The 23,592-nt window shown below is 44.1% G+C and overlaps 2 protein-coding genes across 4 annotated transcripts; both read right to left on the reverse strand.

Annotated features, from left to right (window-relative positions):
* Positions 1 to 59: 59 nt before the first annotated feature.
* tarbp1 (TAR (HIV-1) RNA binding protein 1) lies at positions 60 to 12,442 on the reverse strand. 2 transcript variants are annotated; one of them, XM_076743528.1, is made up of 29 exons: positions 11,436 to 12,442; positions 11,246 to 11,343; positions 11,086 to 11,155; positions 10,679 to 10,827; positions 10,537 to 10,589; positions 10,324 to 10,421; positions 10,106 to 10,241; positions 9,922 to 10,018; positions 9,360 to 9,449; positions 9,112 to 9,259; positions 8,750 to 9,016; positions 8,389 to 8,483; positions 8,142 to 8,300; positions 7,832 to 8,058; positions 7,462 to 7,705; positions 7,127 to 7,315; positions 6,810 to 7,009; positions 6,667 to 6,738; positions 6,422 to 6,542; positions 5,757 to 5,867; positions 5,525 to 5,674; positions 5,355 to 5,441; positions 5,053 to 5,258; positions 4,892 to 4,973; positions 4,633 to 4,804; positions 4,364 to 4,549; positions 3,616 to 3,740; positions 2,903 to 3,039; positions 60 to 1,273 (listed from the first exon to the last, which is right to left on the reverse strand). In XM_076743528.1, exons 1-29 carry the CDS (start codon positions 12,358 to 12,360, stop codon positions 1,093 to 1,095), a joined length of 4,875 nt encoding a protein of 1,624 aa, XP_076599643.1. In that variant the 5' UTR covers positions 12,361 to 12,442; the 3' UTR covers positions 60 to 1,092. The 2 variants fall into 2 exon arrangements, with proteins under 2 accessions (XP_076599643.1, XP_076599642.1); XM_076743527.1 differs by having other exon boundaries at positions 10,679 to 10,833.
* A 198-nt stretch (positions 12,443 to 12,640) lies between these two features.
* LOC143328408 (FERM domain-containing protein 6) lies at positions 12,641 to 22,686 on the reverse strand. Of its 2 annotated transcripts, none has more exons than XM_076743529.1 (14): positions 22,565 to 22,686; positions 19,511 to 19,701; positions 19,253 to 19,343; positions 17,927 to 18,006; positions 17,635 to 17,711; positions 17,296 to 17,491; positions 16,993 to 17,148; positions 16,414 to 16,479; positions 15,865 to 15,933; positions 15,584 to 15,758; positions 14,787 to 15,071; positions 14,328 to 14,459; positions 14,135 to 14,205; positions 12,641 to 14,037 (listed from the first exon to the last, which is right to left on the reverse strand). In XM_076743529.1, exons 2-14 carry the CDS (start codon positions 19,586 to 19,588, stop codon positions 13,747 to 13,749), a joined length of 1,767 nt encoding a protein of 588 aa, XP_076599644.1. In that variant the 5' UTR covers positions 19,589 to 19,701; positions 22,565 to 22,686; the 3' UTR covers positions 12,641 to 13,746. The 2 variants fall into 2 exon arrangements, with proteins under 2 accessions (XP_076599644.1, XP_076599645.1); XM_076743530.1 differs by lacking the exon at positions 22,565 to 22,686 and adding an exon at positions 20,367 to 20,491.
* Positions 22,687 to 23,592: the final 906 nt, after the last annotated feature.

The raw sequence follows: 23,592 nt of genomic DNA on the forward strand, positions 1-23,592 counted from the left end.
CTCCCTGTGATGATGCAACCTCCAACCACAAGAAAATAAAAAACACATGTACATAAAGTGAATAATAATGTCAAAGTTTTATTTATTTATTCAACTGTATGTTTAAAAAAAGTTTACAATTTAAAATCACAAAATGCAATAAAAACATTGTGAATGAGGAAAACGGTCAACAAAAGCAGCAGTTATTTATCACATACAGTGGCTTTAAAAAGCGTAACTGTGAAGAGTTAAGCGAGTAGAAGATGGACTGATCTCAAAAAGCCATAAAGGTGAAACATCCTCTTCAACAGTTTAAGCAAAATTAGCGTATTATTTTGGATTTGTACAATCTCAGAGGGAAAAAAGGAAAGAATCACCATACAAACGTTTGAGCACCTCGAGAGATTTGAGCTCTCACAGCTGTCGTTAAAACGGAAAGGCCAGGTGATGAAAACTTCAAAGCTTTGTAAACACTGGACTGAAAGACTCTCAGCTGGCTACAAAAAGCCTTCACCAGCTGTGATACTTGCCAAAGGAGGTGATACTAAGTACTGACCACGCAGGGGGCCCAAACTTTCGCTTCAGGTCTTTTCCTTTTTATGCGGATTTAAACTGTAAAATAAACATTAAAGAAAAGGGTCGTCTTTAACTTGATGCTGTTTGGGAATCAGCCATCTTTTGCTCACTTAGCTATTCACAGTTTTGCCCCAGGCTTCTGCACACCACTGTGTAATACCTTCCTGGGTCCAGTCCTGGTGTTCTGTGGCAAAAACTAATTGCTCACATAAACAAGACACTTCTTCCCCAAAGGGGGAAAATCTCCATTTATGATTCTGCTCCGCCGACACAGAGATTGCCTCCATTAATATATATGGGCATGCCCGGTGGAATATTTAGGAGTAATAATAAGAGCCCATCTCTATTCATGACTCTCATTAAGGCACAAGCACCGTCCTGATGACTGCTGACCACATTAAAACCTGCAGGATGGACAGACAGAACGAGGTCCTGACATTAACTGTATGAAGCACCGTCGTGTTCAGCAGCTGAATACATTAAACACAGGTCAGCATGCAGAGGTCAGAGGTCACGTCCAGCGGGCCGGTTTCTTCATCAGCTGCATTTTGAGTTGACTTGAGCTGAGCCAGAGGTGAGGTGTTGCCGAGTATATTCCCAAATCAGCAGGGCGGCGCTCACGTGCACGTTGAGTGAACGGATGACCCCTTGTTGAGGGATCTCCACGCACACGTCAAACATTTGGAGCAAATTGGCGGGAATACCTTCTCGTTCGTTCCTATAAGAAGGAAAAGAGAGCAAAGACAAACCTGATGAGTGGCAGTTATTTAGCGCTGACAGATATCTTTCATAGAATAAGTTTATTCGCTTTCCTGCTGAGATTGAGATGAGAAGACTGATGCCACTCTCCTGTCTGTATAATAAAAATGGAGCTGGAGCCAGCAGCTGGTTAGCTCGCCTTAGCTTGGCAGTAAAACCTTTGTTTTTACACTTTAGTGTTTGTGCAGCTTAAATAAACAAGATATAACATGTTAATCAGAGAGCTTTGGAGGTGCTGGTAGGCGTACTTTGGACAGAGCGAGCTGTTTGCAGCCTCTGTGTGCATTTTCCAAAATATTAAACGAGATCCTTAAGCTTGACCCTTTTCACGCCCACTGTGGTCAGGGACGAAGCAGAGCTCGCTGGAGCATAAAAAACCCAGACTGAGCTCAACAGAGGGTTTTTTCTACTCTGTTTGGTGAATTGATTTACAGAAACAATAAATGAACTGTATCCAAAAGGTCTGGAAAATAAATCTCACTGCAGGGTTTGCACTGGAATGTGCATCTTGTCAGCAATAAGGCAACACTTGTTTGCTTTGTTTCGGTCTAACCCTGATGTGTCTCATACACACCACAGTCTATTTTTTTTTTTTGTAACTGGATGTTTTATTAATTTCCGCTTTCTTTCGGTTTAATGATGCGATGCAGATGATTCAATTTACGCACCCTTAGCATGAGCGGCAAAGTTAATCCTTCATTTTGTCAAGTCCTCACGCTTATGAGGAATGTGCTTTTTACACAGATGACTCATGAACTCAAGTCCAAGAGCAATTTAAACTGTAATCAACTGAGTATATACTGAGCTCCAGCAATATGGGCCATGCAAAGCAAACATAAAGAGGTAATGAGTTTGGCCTTCAATGAGTCTGCAGAGGGTGCCGCACAGTAAAAAAACGTGATTTGATGAGCTACACTTATGATGAGTGCAACTGGCTGAGATAATGGCGACCTGATGAGAGATTAGAGCTGGGCCGTGCTGTGCTGCGGAGAGCGCAGCTGTGGAAGCACTCGGGAGTCAGCTCACACGCCGGGTGTTTGAGCTAACGGCGCTGTTCACACCTCTGTGACTGAGCGGGGTAAAACAAAGCCCGACACCCACGCGGGCGTTGTGATAAATATCACCTCTCCCTCGCTGCCAGGCCAGCCGCACAACTACACTTTAGTGAGGAGAGTGAATCATGCAACCGGTCGCAAACTGCACACGCGTGTAATTACACTTCTGAGCAGCTGCAAATGGTTTAATAAAAATGACTTTTTGACTCCCGTGGACCCAAACACAGAAGGCATCATGACTCAAACTACACCAGACGAAGGTCGAGGTTTTTCTGCTGCTGTCACCACACTGCTCCTACTGGTTTGTGTAATTGATTTCCTGTGCGCTCCTCCTCAGGGAGAGCCAATTACAGGCCAGCATGCCCCGACACGTACACCGCGGAGAGGAGAGGCGCAACACCGCAGGGAAACACACTAAACCGGTGAGATAACATTGAACAGCCCTGTCAGCTCACGCCTTTATCTGTGTGAGAGTCACAGGGGAGGACTTGACTTCACTTGACTGGAAGATAGAGTTTTTAACGCGGTCATACCCCAGAAGGAGCAGGGTCTTCTCAGGGAACTGGTAGTCCTGGAGGCTCTGACTGTTGGCTGTCTGCTCCACTCCAACAATACAGTAGCCTTCACTCTTCTTCACCTGCAGGAAGTCAGTGAGCTCCGCAGGCTTCACCTGATGGACAGTTCATAGAGATGATGTAGATGAACATTTCAAACAATCAAGATGAGACAAAAGGCTGCGTACATTTCAAAGAGTGGCTGTTATTCTTCCTGCATGGAAATCTGCTACAGTGACATCATCAGCACTTTTTCTGCTCTATATAGTGAATGAAAAGATTCTCCAGACAACAGCAAGATACGGGCAGGTTTCAGATATTTGTTGTTTCCCTTGAATTTAAAGGTTTAGATTCATTTTTGAAGCTTGAGTATTGGATTACTGCCCCTTTCCATTGCAGCAGCTTCTACACTGGAGCCAGAAATCTCATATAGAAAAGTGATTTTTCTGGGAATTCAGGAACGACGTTGTCAGTTTTCTTGGTCACGGCAGAGCAGAAAGCCATTAAGAGAACTCCAGTTTCCTGCTGTGTCAGCTGCTACGTGCTCTTGATGTTGATCTTGACTGAGGTCATTTTAACCTTAAGCTAACCATGTCACGCTCACACTTTTCTCAGGTCACCAGCCCACTGGGAAAAGCCATCTAAACCTCCAGATCACGGAGTTAAATGTGCGATCGTCCGGAGCATTTCACCTCTAACAGAGGAAGCCACAGCTCAGACGAGACGCTCAGGGACTGAAAGTGTTTGTCGCTGACGTGGCGGAGGCTGTCCAGAACCAGAGCGCTGGCACCGAAGATCTCACAGGTCCTGCACAGACCTAGAAGAAGTGAGGAGAAAGCCTTAAGAGTGACATCTCCTAAATACCATATTTGTATTGCAATATCAGCCTGTGGGGGTTTTTTTCTAAAAGCCCCATGATATCTAAAAGGATATCATCTTTATTTATTTTTTACATAATCTGTGGCTGCCATGACTCAGCATAAAACGGTTATCAGTCTATCATCATGGGAACAGACAGATATAAAAAGCTACACCTGAAATGGCTATTCAGTGGGTGATTTCAAGTAAAACATTTACAGAATGGCCAGTCCCCTTGCTTACACCATCCAGTATCAATATTGGTTTTGAAAATGGGTCTTTTCCTCTATAAACAAATTCTGATTGATTCAGCCGCTTATCATCGGAGACAAATGCATCAGAGTGCACTAACACAGAACAGAAAACAGGAGTATCTGCGGTGAAAGATGAACATTCCCTGCCTAAACTCTGATAAGCGGTTGGTTTCAGTGGCAGCTGTGTTTGACCTCTTTGCCCAGATCATCATTGTGAAGGCAAACAAAAGCCTATAATGTTACATAAATCAAGGAGAAATTCACTGACATTTTCCTGTTATTTCCTGACTAAGAGTGAAGTAACATAATTTGTCGTGCTGCTCCCAACCTCCTAAATTGGTGGGCTTGTCGATAAGCGAGGCCACCACCAGCAGGGAGCCGTGCAGTTTGCCCAGTCGAGCGGCCCTCTGTTGTGGGACCAGCTGAAGTTCAGGCTCCTGTTCCTGGATCCCCAACCTCCAGGGAGTGATCTTCTTCTGCACATCGGCCCAGCGGTCCTCCTTACTCTGCTCACCTGGGAGATACAGCCGGAGACGAGGTGAGACTGTGGTGTGGTGTATCAAACAGTCCCGCTGCTTGTGGGAGGTGCTGCTGTACCTTTGTCTTGCTGGATCCAGTCTCCAGGCTGGAGCCGGCTCAGGTCAGGAGCAGGATTCCTCAAAGGAAAAGATGGACTCTCGCAGAAACATGACAGCTTCTCAAACTTCCAGGGTGGAATCCACTCATCATCGGCCAACTCTGACAGACTGGGAAAAGTATAGAATACGGTCTAGAAAAGAAAAATAAAGACATGTTATTACACAGTGTGAGTGTATTTTAGCAGGTTCATCTGTTCAGCAGAAGCATGCTTACGTACCTCAACACTGTAATCCCTGATAGGATGAAAGGCACCAAAGAAGAAGTGCTCCTGAATCTTCATCCAATTCTTGTTGGCATTTCTAAGCAGGGAGACAGCAAATACACAAATAAATACACTAAACATACCTTTTGCAGACGTTGCAGCGGTTTTGCTCTCACCCGGTGCTCTGCATGGCCTCCGCCTGGTTCAGACAGGCCTTGATCACTGCGGACAGCCCTCCCAAACCATCGGCCCCTTCCTCTGCCCGGACCTCAGCCAGGCTCCACACCCTCTTCAGGGCCAGCAAGGCGTACAGGCGCACGCTGAAGTTATGGTTGAAACACCACTGCAGGATGACGTCCAGCGCTTTACGCAAGTGCACAGCCTTTAAAACACACACGGGGAGGGAGGTCTTGTAGATGCTGACAGGCGCTGCAAGAAGGACGGTGTTTGAGCGGAGAAAAAACATCAAAGGCTTTACCTCATCCTTAAGATTAGGAACGATGACACTGAAATGCACCAGGACTGACAGGAAGGTGCAGCTGCTCGTCTTGGTCTTTTCATGATCCTGTGCAGAAAACAGACGCTGGTCTATGAATTAACTACTTCACTCACAACACTGTGTTTTCTAACAGCAGAGTGGGAGCCCACCATGCTGAAGCAGGCCAAAAAGCTGTCCATGTGTTGCGGATAGTGGACGAGGATCAGAATCATCATCCACTCGATCAGGTACTTGACTGAGGCCTGGTTACTGCAGAATCCAGCCTCGAACACGCGGTTCAGCGACGCGGCGACAAACTCCTGCACACACACACACACGAACACTGTTAGTTTCTGAGAGGCTCTTTCCTGTGTGCTTCTTCAGTGTGTGCAATCATGTTACCTCTCTGAGTTTGGGCAGCAGCAGCAGCAGTGTTTGCCATACTCGGTTTTTGACACGATGTTGCAGGGAGTTGCTATAGTAACGCACTTTTGACTTTGATATGTCATTATCCTGCAGAGAAGATAATGAAAAATGGTGTCAAGTATTGTTAAGCTGCAACTGATGCTGAACTTATCATGTTAAGGAAAAAAATGTCCTACATGCCAAATGCAATGCAGAAGATCATAAAGCAAAACAACTATTTGTTTCCACATGTAACCAAAGAACAAACACATTACATAATATTTGCCCGGCTCGCCTCGTCTGCTCTTTTCAGCCGGGGATCAGAACATTAGAGAAGGCATGAAGATGTTTTTTTTAGGTTGCTATATGAAATGTCACAACCAGCATATCTGTGAATGTTTCTCAGACGAAAACAAAAACCAACAAGACACAAATCTTTAAAACTGATCTTTGGGATTTACTTCTTTTTTGGCTTTCAGTCATGATAATATGGTCATATTGGGATTTTGTTTTGCAAAATGATGTTCCAATTAATGATTTAAAGCTGAATGTAATTCTAAAAAACAACTTTTTACAGTGTTGAGGTTTTGTTTTGGTTCACGGGTTGTGTGTGGCGCTGTGTGTGAGCTGTATCACGCAGCCCAGACTAATGTGCAGTCTACCTTTTTCAACAAATCCTTGACTAGTTCCTCCATCAGTCTTTGATGCTGCAGATTAGAGGAATCCAGGCGGCTGAGAAAGGTCAGCACACATGTTCGAGGAAACTGATCGTCTCTGTTATCGCTGGAAAACAAAAGCAGTGATTCAACTGTGAAAACACCTGCACAGCAAGAGAGACCTCTAGTGGCATTATTCTGAACCACAGCCATGAAGGAGAAAGTTACCACAACCAAGCGCCGCAGCTCACCTTGTAACTGCGACGTTGGCGGAGCACTCTTCACCTAGTTGCTCCACATATGTTTGGACGTCCTGGATGAGCCTGTGAAAGAACAAGATAAGTTCAAAGAGGCCTGAGAATCAACTGAACGAATCTGAGCTGCTGAGAGTTACCGCTGATCTCTCCTGAACACTGGCCCATAGACACAAGCCTCAGAGAGTATGTTGACGTGGCCGAAAACACTAGAAAACATGGCGTCGGCTGCGTCGCCGCTGCCTTGGTCTGTGGGCAGCCACGTCTGACAGCAGTGCTGAAGCAGCACGCCGAACACTCCGCTCTTTGACTGAGACAGCTCCATCAGCTCAGAGGCAATCTGAAAACAATCGCACAACACCACCACCACATATATACATGATTATATCACAGAAAATGTGTGCTGAGCGTTTAAATCAGCCTTCCTTTCCAAGTCACCCGCCATGATTTTAATCACCCGGTTCATTGTGGAGACAAGTGTCGGAGCCTGAGAGTCCGTCAGCTGGAGCAGCTTATGATGGAAGGCCATAGAGATGAAGCCTTTCAGGGCGAGCCAGAAGTCGTGAGCGTTAGTGCTCAGCCCCTGCACCAGCTGCCAGCTCAGAGTCAGAGCCTGCACGCAGAGGGCCTCCTCAGAGAGCAGCAACTGAGAGCCAAACATGACCAAACCAGACACTCCATCAGAAATGCACTTTGTCAGACACTACTTTGACTTTGTGAGAAATTCTGTATTTTAGAACTGCAAAAAAGTTGTTGTAACATCTCATTTCAATTGCTTAAATTTGACCTTACTTGTGGCAGCACTGTCTCCATAAAGGTGAGCACAGGCAGCACCAGGTCACTGGGCAGCAGAGCCAGGGCCTCCACACTGCAGCCCAGAGCAGCCTTGAGAGTCTCGGACGCTCTGGAAATCTCTCGAGACTCGGGAATCCCAACAGCCTTGATCAGGAAGCTCAGACAGATCCACTGGTCCCGCATGAAATTGGCAGCAATGCGTCCCCAGTCCTGCAGCAGAGGACCCTGCAGTCCTACATCACTAAAGAATAAAAAAATACACCTTCTCAGGGCCATTTTTCAAGCCAGACGTCTCCTAAATCAATGCAGTTTTTTCATTTAACCTACATTTAAAGGCTTACTGAGTCCTAAACAGACTTTCACAAACCTTGAATCATCTCCCGTCTGGGGTCTTTGCAGGCGTTTATTGAAGTTTCCCAGAGAGGACGGACTTTGGGATGATGGCACTGGACTGTAGAAGTAGTTATTCAGTGATTTCAGGACAGAAACGGCGTCTGAACTCATGTCAATCACATCCTGCTCCACAAGACCACATGCCGTAGCCAGGGATGCCATTGCAACCGCTGCAGCCACCTGGTTTGCCACAGAGTGGACCTGGCATTGAAAAAAAAACCCAATCAGTGTTGAATAACCTTACTCCTGTCTGATGACTGGGGTTTGAATATTTCGCTTTGTACCTGCAGGCTTGGCTCTTGCAGGACCCTGAGGCTGTGCTGGATGAGTTTAGGGAAATAGGTCTGCTGGATTTTATTGTGGTGCTGTGGTGCAGAACTGTACATGACCACCAGCTGCCTCAGGACGCACAGATACAGCTCTGCCCGCTCCACATCAAACAGCTGGAAAGAAACAGCACAAAGCTAGACACTGGGGGCATCTACTGTTTGTTCATTGGGGCGATGGTGACGGGCTTGACTTGCTGCTTACCTCCTGCAGCTCCCCAAACAGCCGCCTCAGGATAAACTCCTGGACCGGATCCACAAATTTAAAAATGAGCCTCTTCATGGCCATCATCACGTTATCTGTGAAAAGCAGAGTCACACACAGACAAATGAAGTTCTGCTGAGCCCAGATGTGTTGCATATCAAATCATATAATAGTTCGGTGATTACAATTTCTGAGAGCTAACTGGACCAAATCCAAATGATGTTATGACGGTATTTTGGCTATCTGTGGATCAAAGAACGATTTGTTCATTGCACAAATGCACATATCCACCCACTGCACCGACTGCAAATGCACAAGGGTGGACTTGACGTAACAATGAATCAGTGTTGTCCTTCCAAACCTTGCTCCTCTCCAGCATGCTGACAGCCTGGTGTTCTTCCAAGCTGGAACAGTCGGAGCACAAGCTGCAGGCTCTTGTCACTCTTACGCACAGGCAAGTAGATATTGGTGCTGACTCTGCTCAGGGTGTCCAGCAGCGGAGACAGTAATGACTCCAGAGTGTTACTGATCTCTGCCCCGAGTTCACCCCTCTCCATGTCCACACACAGCAGAATGGCCCTGGCCAACTTATCAGCCTCTCTAAGGTCAGGCAACCTCTCAGCGTGACCTGAGGAGCAAGGAGACAAACTTAAACCGATTCTTAGTGTAAGCTCAACGATTGTGTCCACAGATTTATCTAAAACCGTCTCACTTCAAATTTACCTATGCTAGCTGGGACTTTGAGATAGGTGTATATCTCGCTTTGAACGTAGCTTCTTACAGTTTCTTTCGTCGTGGCAGCACCAGAACCATCTCCAACCAGAATCCTGGGCTTGAAACTGCCTTCATTGTCCAATAGCCAGGCACACAACTGCAGCAATGTCACCAGTACACAGGGTAGCAATTAGTCCCGAATGTGTCACTTTAATGTAACAGCTTAGGTTTCTTCCAGTGTCTTCGATAGAACGTACCTGATTCCAGATCTGTGTGCCTCTACAAAGAGACTCGTCTGCACGGAAATCCATCAGGAAACTAAAAACATCATCCAGGGTCACTGCGCTCTGAAATGAGATGTTTCAATTATGCAGCTGACTGACTTTAAAGCTGTGAATGAAAGCACAGGGGCTGGGCAAAATACCAGAAACACCTGACACTGCAGTACAACAGCCCTACAACGAGTTCAGAGAAAAGCTAGAGAGAATCATTGAACTGGAATCTATTACTGATGCTGCAGCTTGTGGGCAAATATCCCATTTGCTCATTTCTGGTGGAGGTTAATGTGTAACCACTGATGCTTGTTGTCAAAGCGCTTTTCCTTTGTTTGGCATATGTGAGCAGCAAATCCTTCCATTGACCCTCACCACCACTGGCTGAAATAAACTTGAATATTCACTTAAAACAATAATATACTGGGTACATCTCACTCAAGAAAAAAGCCAAACATTATGAGCTCTGATCCAAAGCTGTTTACAACAGAGCTGCTGAATACTGTAAGGTGACATTTCAGTATTATGTGCATTATTTGTGTCTTACCACGTCTGTGAGACGGAGGGCACTGTTCAGCAGGAAGCACTGAGCAGCACCTCTCAGCAGGACTTGATGAGTGATCATAGTGCAGCGCAGCACCTCCCTGTGAAACCCCACAGATTCAAATGAGCTTCCATACAGTATAACAAGCTCCGACACAGTCTGTCGAACTGCGAGCGCGATGAGGTACCTGAGAGCAGTGAGCCCTTCAATTCCCAGCAATGGACTCGGGGGAAGTTTGGACAGAGCCTGGGAGAGGAAGAGGAGGGGTACCGCACACCAGTGTTTAGAGCACAGCTGCTGGATCATCTGCAGCAGCATACGGCCTACAGAGCAAACACAGCAGTCAGTTATTTATGGGCACTGAGTCAGAGCTTTGTTAACATGTGTGCTCTGTGGCTTCTGTACCTCGATGCTCGCATGGTAGGCTGCTGAAGAACGTGGCCATGAACACCTGGAGTTTAGCCCCGAGTTCAGGACAATCTCCTACACTCTGTCCAACTGACCTTTTGGGACAGAACGTGGGTTAATGAGGACTGGTACAAAGTAAAGACTTCATAACATGGTAACTCTGAGGTTATGGAAGTATTTTGGCTTGATGTAATGATTTAAAACCATCACCTGTGGAAGAGCGACGTTTCAGACAGAACATCCATAAAAGGGCCAATGATGAACTGAGGAGCACAGAGGAGGAAACCTTCAGGCACACATTATCCACAAATACGCATAAATCACACCGAACACATTGCATCTGAGCGCGCACCTGAGAAAAGGCCACGGCAAAGTCTGACTGCTGCAGGACCTGCAGCTCGAGCAGATGACACACTCCTTCTCTCATCAAGGATTTATTCTCACTGTGGAACATCCGCTGGTACACACACAGCAGCCAGGAGGGGTGGAAGAGGCCTTGACCTGAAGCTGCGACACAAGACTGAACTGACAAAGAGAACAGCCACAAACTACCACAACATTTCTTCTATTACTTTCTATTATATATTCAAGTTTGCAATTGAAAAAAAAAGCTATTTTGGATAACTTGATTCAACTTCTGTACTTTTTAGTGTATTGTTATTTAACTGAAAACTCTCCTTACAAGTGGCTTCAATAAGTCAAGCAAAAGTGAGGTGATGAACGAAAGTGACTCCTTATTTTGCCCAGTTCGAGTGTTACCTTGACTGTCGTTCACTGTTGTTTGGATCAGCGTGTCTATTCGGTTTAGAACTGGCCGGACGACGTGGACCTACAGAGGAAAGAGAGACAAGCAGCATTACACAGCTGTGTATCATGACAGCCTGCTGTGAACAAACAGTCACGATGGGGGATTTTCTACCTGGTTCTCCTCCAGGGTCTCCATCACCAGCGCATAATCCTCCCAGAACTCTCTAAGCAACTGGCTCCTGTGAGGGGCCCATCTGAACAAGATCTCATCTGCAACAGTTTCAAGAACAGTAAGAAAACAGACCTTGCAACAGCAGTGGATACAGAGTTTGTACAGCGTCAGCAAACCTGAGCTTTTTTACCTTCCCCCGATGGACAGGGAGGACAGTCCACCCCCTCCTCCTCTGACAGGGCCACGCACTTTTTCAGCAGGTACAACGCCCTCTTACGTGACACGCTGTCTCTGTGCGTCAGTCCATCCTGAACCATCCTCCAGAACTGGAGAGACAGGCGAGGCTCACAGGAGGAAAAGGAGGGGGGGAGACTGTGAGGGTTCAGCAGGTGGTCTGACAGGGCGGTCAAACACAGCAGTGCCCGCTCTGTAACCACAGGTGTGCGGTCAGTGGAGTGCCAGCTGCACAGATCATCCAGAATCAGTTTGAGGCCGCTCCCTAACCTCGCACCGCTGCAGCACTTCAGGAGGGTCAAGAGGAGCCTGACTGTGATTTTGGAGACTAGCGGATCTGGGAGTGTTTTGATGCAGGACAAAGCAGATGTCAAGGTGGTGAGTGTGAGCTGTTCATCCGCTGATAGAGAAGGTATGAGGGCAGCCACGACTTCACTAGCAACCTCCACGCTGAGGCGTCCCGAACCGGGCACCTCCTCCTCCTCCGACAGCTGCAGCGACGGCAGGACAGACAGAGCTACCCGCCCCGGTACAGCCTCGTCACACAGCGGGACACAGACGCTCACAAGCCGGCAGAGAGCAGTGGTGCTCTCCCTGCACCGCATGCCTTCACCGGCCTCTGCTGATACTCTGGAGAGAAGAGGTAGACACTGGGTCCAGATCACCGACTCGACTTTATCTTTTATAGATCTTCTAGTCGCAGGTGAAAACGGAGTCGTGTTCGAGTCGGCCATAAGTGGTCCGAGTCCTTCGATAAAAGCTGTCAGCGCGTCCACCCGCTCCGTCTCTGGCCATGAGTCACTCGGCCAGGACAGAGACTCAAACAAAAGGCCATAGTCAGGAGAGCTGGACAAAACGGCGTTAATTAAAACTGAATACATTGTAGAGAGCTGCTACACTGCTGGGAAAAAGCGAGCTAAAGATGACCCGCAACCGGCTTTACTCACAGCTGCCATGAGCAACACGTTTTCCAAACGGAATGTAAACTTCCGCAAACGTAAACCCCAACTCTCGCGAGAGGTGGCGGTATCAGGACGAGAAACAGTACTCATGCTTTGCGCAAATTAATATATCCATGAAGTGGATATATTTTGTGGAAATTTACAGAGACATGACATTACATTAGAGCAACAAATCAAAAAGTGAGAACACCTGGTTACATTTAGTGGAAATAAGAATTTATTTTCACCAGCATAAAAAACATTGCTTTAGATAAAAAATAATTGTTCAATAATGTGAATTAATAGAGTTTGAAATGCATTATTGGCATTGAGAAAAAGTTGTTCTGTGTTTAATGACTGACAATCTTTCAAAGTGAGTTCATACTGGCTAAAGATATCTTTTGCAAACCACTTATCATTTACAAATCAGTGAAAAATAATGTCTGAAACAAACCCAACAGAAAGGCTCTTTGTTTGGGGGTTACATAATACAAAAATACTGCAGGTTCATTACACACTTGCGGTTACAGAAATAGTGCTTTACAAATAATACTTTTATGTTGTAATTATGACAGCAGGAGGAGAATATAGAATGGGGAAGCTTTGGATGAATGAATTACCAGCTGTAAAGAGGCTCAATTTTCCACGTCAGCGGCTACATTGCTATGGCAGACTAACAGAAAAAGCATGACAGAGCAGACTATATAAAAATAGAGTGTAGTATAAAATATGATTTTTTTAAAAAAAGAGGACAATGGAATACAGGAGAACAAACATTAGTACCATGGCTTCTAGAGATTCTCCTGAATAAAACAAGTTAATTTAAGTATTTACATTAGCAAACAGGCTAATGGCAAGGAAAGCGAGTCCCATCTTATGAATTCAGCACATGGCCTTAAAATTTCAAAATATCTGTAACTGTCAAATTTTATCGACATTCAGAAATTTCAGAAAATGTTTAACAGTGTGAACTTTACAAAAGACTATAAAATTGATAAGAAATGTTTTTGCTCAGAGAGGCTGAAATGTAATAAAATAGTGCAAGTAGTATGTACACAATGTACAACATTAATAAATATGCTCTGTTGACTGATTGAAATCTTGCAGAATTAGATTTCTGTTATCTAATCCACATCTTTTCGAACAGGAATGAGGGGTCCTGCCATTTTCAATAATGCCTCTCTGCAATCTGAAGTACACACATCCCTCATCATCATCACCACAGAGAACTCTGAGACATTCATGTGTTGGCAAACTAAGAGTTAAGTTACACTGTAAATGAAGGAAGAGAATAGACGTGTTTGTGGACATCAGCACTCGGCATGCTCAAAGAATGAATTCCAGGAACTGTTCATCACCTAACATGTCCAGGGAGAGGCAGTTGGTAGACCTGCGGCCATAGAAGGAAGGTTTGTCTTGGTGGGGCAAAAGGGGATAATGACTGTGATCAGCAGGGGTCTTTGTGTTTGTTGAGGCATCTGGAAGCCCAAAGGTATAACTGTGGGAGGAATCAGGTGGTAGTGTCGTCCCCAGCGGTGCCAGAGGTGGCAACAGACGTACATCATCTAAACTGTGGCTGTGCCGATCCACGCAAACTTGTGCCCTTGATTTCAGCATCTAGAACAGAGACAGTGGGAAACATAAAAGGTAAGAAAATGCAACAGGGAACTCCAAAGAAGACAGAAACAAAGAAGGCAAAAGACAGATGACCAACCTGTTTTAACATATCCTTGTTACGCAATTCCTCAAGATCTTCATCAGTGTCTGGGGGACAAGGTTGGTTTTCTGTAGCAAGGGGAAAAAAAAAAATTTGAGAATGCGAACAATTTTGTTTTCACTGGGGGGATAAGAACAAATAAAATAATGTTTACACAGTATCTTGTATGTCACAATCAAATGATTCACACCTGGTGAGTGAGTCTCTGAAGAGAGATCTGCACAATCCACTGACACTCCTTCAAGAAGATCAGCCAGCTGGAACATCTCATCAGGATCATCCACAAGAACCTCCTTTGGACTTCCAACATTGGTCTTGATCTCTGGAAGAAAATTTACAAATCTGATTATTATCATCTGAAAGGAAAATCCATCTCATTTTCTGCGGCCATATACGCATTTAAGAACACGAAACAAAAATCACTTTTCACACAGACACAAAGAAGGTAAGGCATACAAAATGTAGAATAATGACATCAAACGAGCTTTACTGAGCAACGTGTTTTGCACAGAGCCTGAGGAAGCACTAAGTGAAACCGTGCCCTTATCTCACCTGTGTGGAGCTGAGCATCCGTTTACTTCACAAAATGTGCAGAGGGATGGATAAAACGTGCAAATGTCCAAACATTTCAGAATAAAAATCCTCTCACCTTCCTCTTGCCACCCCTCATCTTCCATTCGAGCCTTACTGCCGGCATCAAACCCAGAGGTACAGGAGCTGCCACAGCTGACTGCTGAACTGAAACACTTCTCCGCTCGCCGTTGACCTTCCTCCTCCATGGAGGCCATCTCTGTGGAGATGCTGTGCTGGCGGGCGTCTGCTTCAATTCCAGAGCTGCTGGTGGAGTGTCGGGACAGACCAGGGCTGCTCTCACTGCCTGGGGGGTCCAAGTCCAGGTCATCACTGATGTATGACTCTCGGTAACGCTTTTTCTCTAAAATAAAGAAAAGAAAAAAAGCCATTTAAGGAAACTGTGGTCAGTTGTGTTTGTTAAGAAGTTACTAGGACACTAGTTGTGTAAACTGGAAAGTGCCAGAGGACTGATGGTCATTTTACAGAGCTGCTGTCTGCGCTTCCTCTTAGAGAGCTGGACATAAAATTAGAAACACATTAAGGGTAGTTGATCAATGAGTTTCACACTTTATTCACACTATATTTGCTGATTTTCAACTGAGGAGTAATACTATGTTTGTATCTTCGATGGTGCATTTCATTAAGTGTGTCTCATAGAGATCAATTTCCATTTTTTTCCAAATGGAGCCCAGAAGTGCAAAATTTCATGTATTTAAACAGCTACTGTGCTCCAGATGGGTTTATTGATTTTTGTACAGGAAAAAGAAACTTGTCTTAAGTTATGCATTCACTGAAGTGTTTTGCTGAGTACAAGTGGCCCTCAGCCAAACTGTAATTATCACCGATCCTAATCTTAACTTCTCCCTCCCCTACCTTCGCTCTCCTCCAGCTGGCGTAGGTGTTTGAGGGCAGGCAGGAGGCTGAGGTAGATGCGATGGCTGCTGCTCAGGTGCAGGAGGAGGTGGCGAGAGCGGAACGACGACCCAGTGTAGTATACCAGCTTCCTGGCTGATGGCAAACCATCTGGCTGGATCTCAAATTTCTTACCCTGAGTAGGACAGCATATTAAATGTAGTGTACGTAGCTAACGCCTGTTAAATAATTACAATGATTCCACCTAATCTTAACAGAATAGAAAAGAGCAGTGTGCATACCAGGAAGGTGAGACGTCCCACATTTGACCAGGGGAAGTCGTACAGCAGCTGTCGCATGTTGTTCACCTCCTATGAGTACAAAAAAAAAAAAAAAACCCCACATAAAAACAGCTCAAATGTTTGTGAGTAACTGTGTTTCCAAAAAGCATCACAGATTTCAGGATGTGTAATCTACTTGGTAATATTTCTAAATTAGCGATCAATAATCAATTGTCTTTTGTTTGCACGAGCCATCTGGACTTGGCGAAGAGGCCAAGGGCTTCTCGAGGTATCTCACGGTCTGTTGGCTCTTTAATCAGCCAGGCCTGGAGCCCTAATCCCCCCCAGATGGCCCCTGATGGACAGATCAAACAACTGACTGGCATGGCAGACAGCTCCTATCTCCTGATGCACTGCTGTTGGTCACAGTCCACACATTCCTCACACGTCTATTCAGAGGTTTTACAGCACTACAAGACTCAGTCTTTGAGCAAACGCAGATTCATGCTCATGAATGTATGTGTTGACGTACATACTGTGCATTAATAACACACTCACACATGCACGCACCTGATAAACCTGCATTCCTCGCAGGGTCAGACCAAGCACTGCCGTTCCTCTTTCTTCCTTTTTGTCCTGGACAAATGAATGATGAGATGTCAGAGAGGCATCTGAGTTGCTCAGATAAGATAGCGACTTCACGGTTGAGCCCCTCTCCTAGTTCACTTGGAAACACTGCTGCTAACAACAAATTAAACATGGGAGCACATTACGCAATGGATGGGCTAGCCCTCAAAATATCACTCAGTAGATGAGTGATTTTGTATTGGGGAGGACAATAAACTGGAATTGACGGATCGGTTACATAACTGCTCCATAGTCATTTGTCCAGCACAGCTCAAATGAAGCCACACTGATTGTATTTATGTTGGGAGAGAAAGTATTTCAGCCAGAGGGGGGGCTGTAGATTAAAAATTTGCTGAAAACAAATTACATTACCCACCAGCCTAAATAACCATCATTTCTTATTTTAATGACATAAAACAATCATACAAATAAATACACCCTGCAGTATGATGTGTGCTACAAATCTTAATTCAAGCAACTGGTTTCAATTATTAACAGTAAAATAACACATTGACTTATGACCTTTTGCAGTCTGTAAAACGTGACGGGCACATCCTCCAGTCGACACGACTCCCTGATGAAGAGCAGGGTGGCGTCACGAGAAGACATGCCCCACAGCTCCTGATGCACCTTGGGCCCATGGCAGAGGAGATAGTTTACTCCACGCTTAGCTACAATCTACAGAGGGAGGACCGGACAGACATGTATAAAAGCACAACATTACCTCAAAATACAAAACATTAAAATCAAATGTATTAAACTTTTAAACTCAACATCAAGTTAGATTCAAAGTCTTAAATGCTGCTGCCACACAGTCACACCTACCCAGGGGGGAAAGTACTGCTTGGGTTCAAAGTAAGGCGTGATCTCCATATCCTCCCTGGGCAGTGGGTGATCACCGAGGTCAGCCTGCAAGGCGTAACCTGCCAGCTGGAAGTACACCTCCTCCTGCTGACGACATTCAGAGCGAAGCACCCGCTCCCTCAAGTCAGAATAGTAGAGATGCCGTGCCCTTCGTTCACTGGCACCACAGAAAAGGGAAGAAAAAAGTAGAGGGTGGGAGGGAGAGAGGGACGCAAAAAGATGTCAGAAAGGAGGGTGACGATGGATGCAAACTTGTCCTGTACTGAAACAGATGCTTATAGAACATAGAGAAGGACATACCAAATGAGTCGACCGTTTTCTATGTAGTACTGCACTTTGAGGCAGAGCATTGGAAGCAACGGTCTCTTCTGTAATCCCTGTATGCAGAAACATGCATGAACACAGCAGGCATGTTAGAAAAGACCCGTATGTTAGCATCTTTTTGTCATGCTAAATGAAAAGTGGCATGTAGGCCACTGACCTGTGCTTCCCAATTAACTGACACATACAATAGTTTGGAGTGGGTCACAGCAAAATGTTCCTCATTCACCTCATCAGAATTTGCTACACTTAACAAAAAGGCTGCCCTTACCTTTCCTGAATCTTGCCTCCATTCCTTAGGAAAGTACTTAGTCAGTTTCTCCTCCATGTCTAAAAATATGTGCTCATTGTCTGGGATGGAGAAAGACAATCAGGAAACAAGCAGACAGTTAGCAAGCAAACAAACAATAATGCAACCAAGCGTAAAATTTGACCAACAATGGGATTCATTAGGGTCAAAGAAAAAAAGCTCTTGTTCTTCCATTTGTGAATGAGGCTACTCAGAAGCTAATGACGACAATGCTAATGTTAATGGCTCCATTTTCTAACTCCACTGGTAGCACAGACACTGCTTGTAGGGGCTTTCTTGGTTTTAACATTCTATAAACATGTGAAGAGATGGGTTGATGCATTTAACACAGCATCGCTTTTATCTTGATGTTTTATCATTTATGTATGCTGCATGCAAACCTTTAACAACATTAATGCTATTTGATCAAAAGCAAATTTGACATCAATTTCAGTATAACATTAATCCTGTTTCATCAAAAGCACATTTGAATTCTATTTCAGAGGGGCTAAAAAGCTGTTTGCAATCTGTGCTGAGAATGAGGATGTTGTATCACTCCCAGCCTGGTCCGATGAGTCATGACATGGGCATTTTCTATTTGATCCACCTTATCTCTTTGGTTCAACTTTGTGCAGCCAAATCTTGCAAAGCTGTTTCACAACTCGTTCCTTTGACCATCCATCTCTCCTTTCAGCCCATCTCATTCCAACTCTGACTCATTCCAACTCCTTCACCTCTCATCCTTCATTGAGGCCTTTGAGGAAGAGTTGAGTAAGGTGGCCTATGTCATCATGACGAGTCCCCCTACCTCTTTTCCCTCCACTCCCACCCTCCCCTTCCCATCATCAATCCATCCCACCCCTTGGTGAAGAGGAGGAATGCAAGGGTGCATTCCAGGCTTAATGAAGTTAATATTGCAGGAATCCAGGCCTAAGTGATCGCTGAACCAACACCACAAAAACAAAAGGCTGCTTGTTCAAGTGGTGAGCCACACAAGATTACTGAGGCATTTCAACGTATTTGTACAAAGAAAGAGGACAGGAACACAAGGAAACACAAAGTTCAGAACTTTGCTCAGCAGCTAAAGTGGATTACACCATTCAGATATGCAGACTGGCAGGGCTTTTTTTTTTTGTGTCTTTTGGCAGAAAACATTTTCTACAATATCACATAAACAAGTGCCACCGAAAGAGTGGCACGGCAAAGCCCTGCAGGAAATCTTTGTCATAATCCAAACATGATGCTTTCATTCACAAACTAACTGATGGACTGCTGAAACGCTCAGGGATCAGTGAGGAGCGAGCTTACCCTTCACCACTGTGAGGCCAAAGAAGTGCAGCTCTTTCATTCCAAGAAGCTCTGTGACACGATTGAAAACATCCTGCCCTGTGGACTTTGGCTGGAGCAGGTGAATAGACAAAGAAGACTGTATTCAATATGCATTCACAGTGTGCAAATGTACGCGGTGCAGCCAAAACATTACCAAGATAAACAGAAGTTTGTTATCTGCAAAGACCTCTTGGTGATAGTCACCGGAGGACGGCTAGAGACATACTTAACACCCACCCCGACAGTGATGTCCAGCTGGTCTTTGTTGGGGAGGAGAACACAAATGGTTCTCTCCTGCTTTATCGAGGTGGACATGATGTCTTGTGTATGTCTCTGATAAGTACTTTCTGTCAAAATGCTTCAGTCTTCTGTTGCTTCCTCTATCCTTCACTTTTTATGTGTTCCAGGGCAGCTCGTCCATATTGCATCTAAAAAGATAGATGACATCAGAGTGAGATAAGGGATAAGAAATTGAAAACATGATCCAGCAGTTTAATGTGAGGGCAGCAGGGTGGAATTTAAAACAGATTATCAACTCGTGCTTAAGGTCAGATACCAAACTGCAAGAAATTCAGCAAATAAGACCAACTAAATGTTCTAGGTTCTGCCGTGAGACATGTAACCCTCTGCACTGATAGTAGCATAGTGCCAATCAGTCAAAACACTGCCAGACTCAGACATGGATGTCTCCCATTATCCCACAAAAAAGATTAACTCAACATGGTTTGTCCCCACTGAAGGTTTACAGGCCAAATGTTTTGCCATCACAATTATCGTCTGAAGGGATCATCCAAAAAAAAAGATACAACCTTAAAAAGCATCCTGACAAACAAACAGCAAACACGACAATAGTATATAACTGAAAAACAGGTAAATAGTTGGGCAAATTCAAAGAGCTTATCATACTCTAATCCTAATAACAGTCATTAACTGGAAACAATCAATCAGATAATCCCGGTGCATACCTGTTCTATTCCACCCACAACTACAGCAACACAAAATTATATAATGGAAATGTATCATTGCAGATTCTTAAAATACCAAAACAAATAGCCATGGCGGATGTGGACAGTCTACTGGCAACTAGGCTCACCTGAAGGTTGCCCCACTATGCTGACCCGGAGCCCCAACTGGTACAAGGCTCATCTGATTAACGTCTCAGAATCAATTAATCAGGTTAATTACTGCCGCACGCCGACTCTGATCCCCTTAAATCCCGCTCGGGACAATAACCACTAAAAAAAAAAAAGGAAAGAAAAAAAAAAAAACACAGGGGACAAAAACAAATGAAGAAAAAGAGCTGGAAATATCTTTTACAAACAAACTTCTGTATCTTCGCACAAAACTCGTGTCTTTTTACATCTAACTCTTCAAGAGTTCAGCATTCACATTATGGAAAAAAGTAGTTTATATATGTTTAAAAGCACCAGACGCAACAGGCCTCCGTGTTGAGACACATAAGGAAATAAAACATTATATAGGTGTTGCGAGCGTAAAACACAAGTTATGGGAACTACAAAAGTGAATGTTCTTGGCTCTGAGGGCAAAACATTTGTCGTACCAAATATGATTTATGGACATGTTCAAACACGGCCTCATTCACATCTGTGTGTCAGCCCAACAGTCAGTGCAAAAAACCTGAAATTCCAGTAGCTTCAACATCTGACTATCAGTGACAGAGACTACCTGTACTCTACATTTACACTGACAATGTAGCAAATGGTAAAAAACTCAACAGACAAAACGCATTTTCATGCCACCAATGTGTAAATAAGTTTTAAATCCTTCTTTTTAATTTTACAATAGTTTTTGTTGCTTGGAGTTTCTATATATAATTTAAGCAGATACTCTGGTTTGTCAATATACTGTAATGCCAGCTATACTGCTTACAATGATACTTCTGTGTTGATATAATAGTCTTAATGACAGATCTATTTTTTAGTCAATATTCATTAAATTACACACTGAGGCAATGCAACAGAATGCATGATGACAGCTGAAAGATAACACACTATAATGGATTTTTTTGGATTACCAAGCAATTGGAAGAAGAGGTTGCACACATCTGCAAGCAATTTATGAGCAAACCATGTGTGAAGCAATGAGACTGAAAAATAGAGACAGATTTCTATGGAGACAAACTATTTTGTACAGGAATTTGGAAGGTCTTGTGGGTGTTTTTTGCCACCTTATCAAATGCACTTCAGTAGCAACACATGGCCAGTTATCAATAACACAGAGCAAACACACAAATACTTGAAAGAATAAGTTGTGGTAGTTATCAATGCTGTCATTACATCGAAGCATGCCTGAATAAATAAAAGACAAACAGCTGGTCAAGTTCTGAGTAACTAATAATGGAGGTAAACCCATATCAACCTTACTCTGCCACAAACGCAGAGTACAGACAGGTATATAATCTACACTGCATCACACCTTCAAAACAAGTTTACTATCAGCCCAAAGAGTGTTGGCTGACGTCCTCAGACATCCCCCTTGTTGCTGACCAGGGAGAAACCTGGCATCACATGAGAGCAGCCATCTGTACGTCTTAATTCCCTCGCAAGACTGTCATAATCCCTACTTCTGAGCACACTGCTGGCTGCTGGAAAAACAACATCCCCTCTGCACGGTGTCAGTGATCCTTACAGCCCGCTAAAACCGTAAAGCAAGAAAATAAGAGGGGGCATCGGATTTTGCATATAATTACAAACGATAGGGTAAAGCAACTTCACAGTTTTGGGGGAGTAACGTTGGTGCATTGTTTAGGTTTAACTCTGAGCCCTGACAGGCAAATTTATATCAAGGTTCAGTGACTCATGTAGAGAATAATAACTTTGGCACTGGAGTATAGAAAAGCTACAAGCTACGACAGATACTCCTAATGCATATATTCTCTTTCCTGAGTCATCATTTACAATATTTGGACGATAACGCAACACAACGCTCTGAGGTTAAGCTAGCAAGTTAGCCGCTAGTTCTGTCAAAGTTTCGGTGTAGCCTGTTTGTTAATTGATACATATTTACTAGAGAGATACCTCAAAACAGAGGTAAAACAGCAGGTTTATAATTTGTAAACAGGCGTTTAAACCCTCATAATAATAACTACATGTTTTTTACTGTTGTTGTTGTTTTTTAACAGTTACTCAATCGTAGTAACGTTAACATTTTCCTAAGGGAAGTGTGTTCGGTTGGGTGGGATGGAGACATTAACTTAGTTACACTCTACCGCAACAAGTGCATCACTACACGCTACTCATTAAGATAACTACGAAGCAGTAAGTTACTTACCATCACGTTTTACGAAGCGAAGGAGTTCGAATTTCAGTAACTGGTCTTGTCAAAGCTCATTCAGATACACAACCTCCTTTTCTATCCGAATATGAACATGACAGAGGTAAGGATTCCCGTTTATCCCCCCTCCCCATTGCGTGTTGTAACTTCTTCAACCACCCTGAAGACAGAACGATTGAGCCGTACCATCTTGTGGGCGGTTGTAGGGGTATGTCGCTGCGATTGAATTCTTGTTCGAAATGTTGATACCGCTTTCTCAACGATTATTGGAGTTTTTATCACAAGTGTATCAACTCTAGGTAAACCTATGTCTTTATGCTGTGAGGAATATAAACATCATCCTATTTCAAAGCGGTTCTAAACAGGTGTGCCCCTCCCCCCAGGTTTTGTGTTGGTACAGCGATCTCGTGCTAATTAGAGGTCCAAGCACAGTGTTGGGACAGTTTGGGAACCTGCTGTTAGTTGTGAATGCCATGGGGATATCCCTGGAAATTGTTTTTAATAAGTATATCTTGCATTTTGACCAGTATTTCGGCCCGGAATCAGAGACCTTTTCTGTTTCCAATATAGTCTGCTTTTAGATGGTGACTGCGTTTCATCGGTTGGGAACCAATTAAGGCCATCTATATATTTTTATTCATGTTGGAATTAAAAAAATAATAATTACAAAGGTTTCTCATTTACTTCATGCTGTTATTTATTTAAATATGTATGTCCACGATGTATTTCTGTGGGCTTAATATTTGAATAAAGACTAGGGGGAAGTAGTTAATCTTCCATTCTCTAGAAGAAATCCAGTATCCCTGTACTCTACCTAAATGCCTTTATCATGACTACCTTGAAGCCTCCATCTATCTTTATCTATCAGTGAAATGTTCCCCGGATCTATGCAAATCACTGCACATAAACTCCTGCATACACTGCAGCTCTCTCAGAGCACGTCCCTCATCTTTCTGTGATTACACTGCCATCTACAGGACCATTTGATCCATTGCAGAAAAAATCTCAACGTACATAAAGAGAAA

The sequence above is a fragment of the Chaetodon auriga genome, chromosome 11 (genome assembly GCF_051107435.1).
Source record: "Chaetodon auriga isolate fChaAug3 chromosome 11, fChaAug3.hap1, whole genome shotgun sequence".
In the NCBI taxonomy this organism is placed as follows: domain Eukaryota; kingdom Metazoa; phylum Chordata; class Actinopteri; order Chaetodontiformes; family Chaetodontidae; genus Chaetodon; species Chaetodon auriga.